General features: G+C 34.8%; 1 protein-coding gene across 1 annotated transcript in view; it reads left to right on the forward strand.

Moving 5' to 3' along the window:
* LOC114422890 (DNA-directed RNA polymerase 1B, mitochondrial-like) overlaps positions 1-4,155 on the forward strand; it is a 45,428-nt gene extending 41,273 nt beyond the window's left edge. The window contains exons 15-19 of the mRNA XM_028389449.1: positions 1,255-1,344; positions 1,457-1,504; positions 2,449-2,563; positions 2,695-2,798; positions 3,320-4,155. Of these exons, the coding sequence (XP_028245250.1) occupies positions 1,255-1,344; positions 1,457-1,504; positions 2,449-2,563; positions 2,695-2,798; positions 3,320-3,430 (468 nt within the window). The 3' untranslated portion in view covers positions 3,431-4,155. The remainder of the gene's footprint in view (positions 1-1,254; positions 1,345-1,456; positions 1,505-2,448; positions 2,564-2,694; positions 2,799-3,319) is intronic.
* The last annotated feature ends 1,845 nt before the right edge of the window (positions 4,156-6,000 follow it).

Raw genomic sequence — 6,000 nt, forward strand, 5'->3', positions numbered from 1 at the left:
ATAAGTGGCAAATGATGAATAGTAGTCATTGCAAGAAAGACGAATTGAACTTACTTTTGTCATAGGGTATCACTATAGGCAACAGCATAAATCTTAGTGGGCTGACCCTTTGACCACTAATTATGCTTTGAGACGATCAACTTCACCATATGAACAAACTTTAATGACATACACCCATCTAGAATGAACAGTTGTCTTGCCAAGAGGAAGAATAAACTCCCCAAGTACCAATGTGGTGAAGAGCATGCATTTCATCAATCATGGCTCATTGCCATCTAGGATGATCAAGTGTTTTACAATTTTTTTTTAAAATTTAAGTAGAAGATAAACGATGATAGCTTAAAAAATTGTAAATAGGGTGAGTATTTTGGGTAGATTGAATACCTTTCCTATTAGCAATTAACCATTTTGAAATTTTCGCCAAGCAGATTCATAGTAGGAGTTATTGATTATGGCATAATTCACATGGAGTTTCATGTAACGTTGGATCAATAACCTGTGCCATGTGTTGATATGTGATAAGAGAAACTAGACACTTCCTTCTAGAATCCTTATTTGAAATTTAAATTTAAAATAAAAGCACATAGATGTGTAGTTTCAAACAATCACCATGGTATGTTGGTACCATTTAGGAGAAACTGCTTCTCAATCATTTTTTGACAAAGATCTTGAAAAACTTTGTATTTCGTGGAATGGTGGTGGCACAATCCAAGGATGGTGTCTTAATTTTCTAGAGAAAGTATACCATGGACATCCTTGAGGAATTAGGCCTACTATATGGCGAGCTTGTTGATACCCCTATAAATCCAAGTATCAAGCTTTTTGCCAAATTAGGGTATATTGCCAAATGTCAATTCAAATGGCAACTAGTGTATATATTCACCAAGTCATTGAGAGGTCCATGGGGACAAGCACGGTCATATGTTTTATATGCTCCATCTTGTCTTATTATTCTGTGCATCTACAATTGAGTTTTGCAACGTAGTTTAGCCACACATTTTACCAAATGCCATTTTTTTCTCTCTAAAAAAAATGCTAAAGGTATTGAAATGTGATACAAAAATTGTATGTGGTTATTCAAACACTATGTTCTTGTTTTTTTTCACTCTAAAAAAATGCTAAAGGCATTGAAATGTGATACAAAAATTGTATGTGGTTATTCAAACACTATGTTCTCATGTTTTACTATACATTATGCTTTGACCTGTTTACATCTCAATCATTGTAATGATTGAAATTTTGAACATGGAATAGGTGATAGCCTCCACTAACCAAGCAGTCCAGTGGATCACTCCCCTTGGTCTTCCAGTAGTACAACCCTACCGACAGTTTGGAAGACATCTTGTAATTTTCTCAACTGTCGGCCTATTTTTTTTCATTCTCTCTTTTAGTCAAATAAACCAGAAGTAGTTGACAAATTGCTGTCACTAATATGGTAATTGGATGTGATATACAGATCAAGACTTCCCTTCAGATATTGACATTACAACGGGAGACTAACAAGGTATGTATTGACTTTGGAACTAATTGTTCAATTTCATGTCTGAATAAGATCCCATATTTTGCAAGATGCATGATGCATCACCATATCAACTTAGAATGGTTCATGTTTTCAAGGGCTTAGTTGCACTATCCAATTCATTTGTGTACTTAACGCTGCATCAGTATGCTATTATTTTTCAAAACCTGCACTGCCCTTGGGGCAATATAGAAGGAAGTGTCTTGCCCTAGCCATACCTTTGAAAGAACCATTTATTTTTATTTTATTTTATGTGTCTGTGGATAAAGTAGAGCATTGTTTGGTAAAAAGGGAATAGAGGGAGTAGAAATAGGTAGGAGAGAAATGGATAAGGATTAGAGTGGAAGTATGGCTTGTTTGGTTTAAAAGAAATAGAATGAAAATAAAATTGAGATTGTTTGGTTTGAAAGAGAGGAAAGTAAGGAAATTAGATTATTACTAAAAATATCATTTTACCCTTTAAATATGTAATTGTTACTTTTCTTTATTTTTCATCCATAGCCCCTACTATGGGTTGCCATATAATCGATTATATTATATAGATATAATGGATTATATGGCAGTATGATCTATTTGGTAGAACACGAGTAGCACGAGAAAGTGAGGGAGTTAGTTCAGTAAAACGTCAATTATCCATGCTATTTCTTCACATATGAAAGGGGGGATACACTTGTGTGCGGCCCACTGTTTTTTTTTAATTCTCTCCTCTGTATTTCTCACCTACTAAATGAGCGAAATTCGCTGCCTCACCCCTATTTCTCTTCCCTCTGCCATTTCTTTCCTATTTCATGCTCTTACCAAACAAAGTGTAAAGCAGAGCAGTCTTCATTATTCATGGGTCATTATTTTATTTAATTTGCTTATATTAGATTAATTATTGAGAAATATTTTAAGCTAAGCTAAATATAACATCCATACTATTGTTACAGGTCATGGTTAAACGGCAGAGAACAGCTTTTCCCCCAAATTTCGTTCACTCTCTTGATGGTTCTCACATGATGATGACTACAGTTGCTTGTAAAAAAGCAGGGTTGAACTTTGCAGGTGCTTATTGGTTTATATAACACGCACATATACAGTCATATGTGAATGAAATTTGTTTGTGCTCTTGTTATGTACATCAATGTTGACTTTTGATTAGGAATTTAAATTTGTAAATCGATGCTTAAATGCAGGGGTTCATGATTCATATTGGACACATGCGTGTGATGTTGATGAAATGAACAGGATACTCAGGGAAAAGTTTGTTGAACTCTATGATGCTCCAATATTGGAAAATGTAAAGTATTTTGTATCTTTATTTACAGGCTTTTTTATTGGGTTAAATGTGCCGCCTTGTAAGTTGGTGACTTGGACATACCTTAGGACTAGATTGCCAAGAACCAAGCATTTTCTTCAAATCATACTCTTAACTTTTGGTCAATGCTTTTACGTTGTCATTAAATACAGTTAAACTTTCTTCTTTGGGATTTCTGTACAATGAAACTAATTACGTAGCAGATTGTATTCATGTTGAACTGGTAATTATGTCAAGTATTTATTTTTTATCGTGTATCATCTAACCTACCTTTCTACTTGACCAAATTAATCAACGTAGAAAACTCAATTTTATGGTATCTTTGGGTTCATGTTACTTTTGGAATTTATTATTTTACTTATTGTGTACAAGTAAATTTGTCATTGGATACCAAATGACTAGGTTGTTTAATTTTCTTTTACTTGGTTGTTTAATTTATTTATTATTATTATTATTTTTTTGACTTGGTTGTTTAATAGTTCCTTGTTTACTTGTAAATGCAGTTGTTGGAGAGCTTTCAAAAGACTTTTCCCGCATTGAACTTCCCTCCCTTACCCGAACGAGGTGACTTTGATCTTCAGGAGGTTTTGGAGTCTACCTATTTTTTTAACTAGTCTCTCAGAAACTTAGGTTACTTAACCTAGTTCTAACTTCTCCTTTGGAGATAAAGTCCAATAGCGTGAAATTTGTATGTATATATATGCATGGGATTGAGAAAGCCCCAACGACAACAGTCATGGAGAAGAAAGAAGTGTGTGAAGCAAGAACTAGGTTGCCAAATTAGTACCTTCAGGAATATTGTACTTCTTTTCTACGCTTCCTTGAAGAGATGTCCCATAGTTGGAACTCAAGTTGTCTTCCAAATCTGCTATTTTATAGAATGATGATACAAGGAATGAGGTGATCTAACTTGGATTTGTCATGAAAGAAAGAGGCCCTCCACATATGGTTTTACATATTTTGAAGTTTACTCTCAAATCAAGAAGTGTATACTGCAGCCAAATCTGTTTTATTTCATGGTTGATGGTAACATTGACTAATGAAAGATTGGAGCACTGGTAATCATTTCTGGTGATTTCTCAGATCTGGAAGCTTCAGTCTGCTTGCTTGGCTTTCCCTCTTGCAAAGCAGCCAAAATCAAGTTTGTTGGCAAGGTCTTTTGTTTTGCTGCTTTTATACATTGTATTTTATTTCATTCTTTTTGGGAAGGGATTAGTAGTATGTGTAACTTTTTGTCATATTTGTTCTTACACTGGATTTTCTATTATTTGAATTGAATATATGTAATGCAAATAAATAACAAAGGAAAAAAACTTCTTACTTACGGTTTCAAATTGTACATGGACGTATGCCGTTTTGTTTCCTCATACCCTCATTGGTTGTTTCGTGCTTTAAATGGACGGCAGACGAAGTTAAAAGGTAGTTAAAGCTTAAAAGACATGTTGCAAGAGATTGATAATAGTTTGATTTACTTTGGGAGTATGTTGGCCAATTCATAACCAATCATATCCAAACCATTTTAAATCCATTTTAATGAATTGATTTTACATCCAAATTCAGTTTTTGGAATACAATCCAATTATTTGGATATTTTATTTGATTTTCAAATTTTATAGCATTCCTTTGTAGAACAACTTTAGTTGAGGTTGGTCGAAAAACATGATTGGTCGATGTGGCAAAGGTTTTTTTTGGACGATGTTGTTGATAGTTTTTTCAATCATTGATAGTGATGTTTTTTGATAGGCTATTTTTTTGGCTGACATTGTTTATGGTTTTTTTTGTAACATCTTAGATTATTGAAATCTTGATGGCTCTCACTCTATAACATTTCACATAGTGACACTTCACTCAACTTCCTTGTTGGTTAGAACCCTCAAGCATTGAGAATCCTCCATGGATATCCCTTTTCGAGACCTCAACAATTTGTTTCAGCTGCTTTCATGATAAATGACTATTCCTACAAACTAACATGAGACTTTTTAGTGTGCTTTGTCCTCACTTACACACTTTATGGAAAACTTTGCAAAAGGTCACCCATCACATAATTGCTTTGGTGATGCTTAATTGTGGAGTTCTTAAGTGATGGGTTATCGAAAAATAGATGCATATTGGTATAGGTAGTATCAATTAATTCTTTGAAGTCATCTTCAACTGTATATTTCCATACTAGCACAGTCTTTGAATCCCTTCTGATGCAATCCTATCCTAAAAGGTTATTGGATAGAAGACTCCAAGAAGATTGGGCTAGAAAGGCCCTAGGGTTCTCATGAGCCTTAGGGTAGATTTTGGGCCCATGGGCTAAGAATGAGCCTACTTTTCTTTGTAAATATTAGAATTGGTTTTTCTTATTTTGGGTCTTGTATTTTGGCCATTTTAGGTTTATAGGATACCTTAAGAATTAAGGACACCCTACCCTACAAGTTAAGGGTACTCTAGTAGTATAGGTTTTTAGTCTTGTATTTCAGGGCATTTTGAATAGTCTTTGTAGTATGAACTTTTTTTTTTTTTGTATTTTCATGTACTTTCTTTAGAGGGGGGGGGGGGGGTGTTGAGCTCAGCTATTGGAGGGGTGTGTTCCCATAGGGTGAGCTTAGCTAATGGAGGGGTGTAACACTTGCTTCTCAAGGAAGCTTTCTTCCTTCATGTATTTTGGCATGGGTGAGCTTAGCTATTGGAGGGGTGTAACACTAGCTTCTCAAGGAAGCTACCCAAGCTATAAATAGAAGCATGAGTAACACTTGTGGTAACTTTGATGAATGAGAGTCTTGTGAGACACACTTCAAAGTTCAACTTCTCTCCCTATCTTTCCTTCATTCCCACGTTACTTTCTTTCTTTCTCTCTCTCTCTCTCTCTCTCTCTCTCAATCTCTTCCTCCATTGAAGCTTCCTCTCTAAGCTTCTTATCCAAGACACTCTCTTGGTGTTGAAGCTTCTTCTTCCATGGTGTTCGCATCCTGATACTACTTGTTTTTGTGGATGTGAAATCTAACTGGCAAGTGCACTGGGTCGTCAAGTAAATAATTAAAACAGTGTGAATCGAGTATCGAACTCAGGGAACTTGTTTTACATGGAAAAGCATCATTCAGTAAATATGCATTTACGTAAAGAATTGATTATCATGAAGTAAAAATAGAAGTAATTCTATTCTAAGTAGAAGCAATAATTGTGAGCAAGTGAGTGTGAA

Source organism: Glycine soja, chromosome 8 (assembly GCF_004193775.1).
Source record: "Glycine soja cultivar W05 chromosome 8, ASM419377v2, whole genome shotgun sequence".
Lineage (NCBI taxonomy): Eukaryota > Viridiplantae > Streptophyta > Magnoliopsida > Fabales > Fabaceae > Glycine > Glycine soja.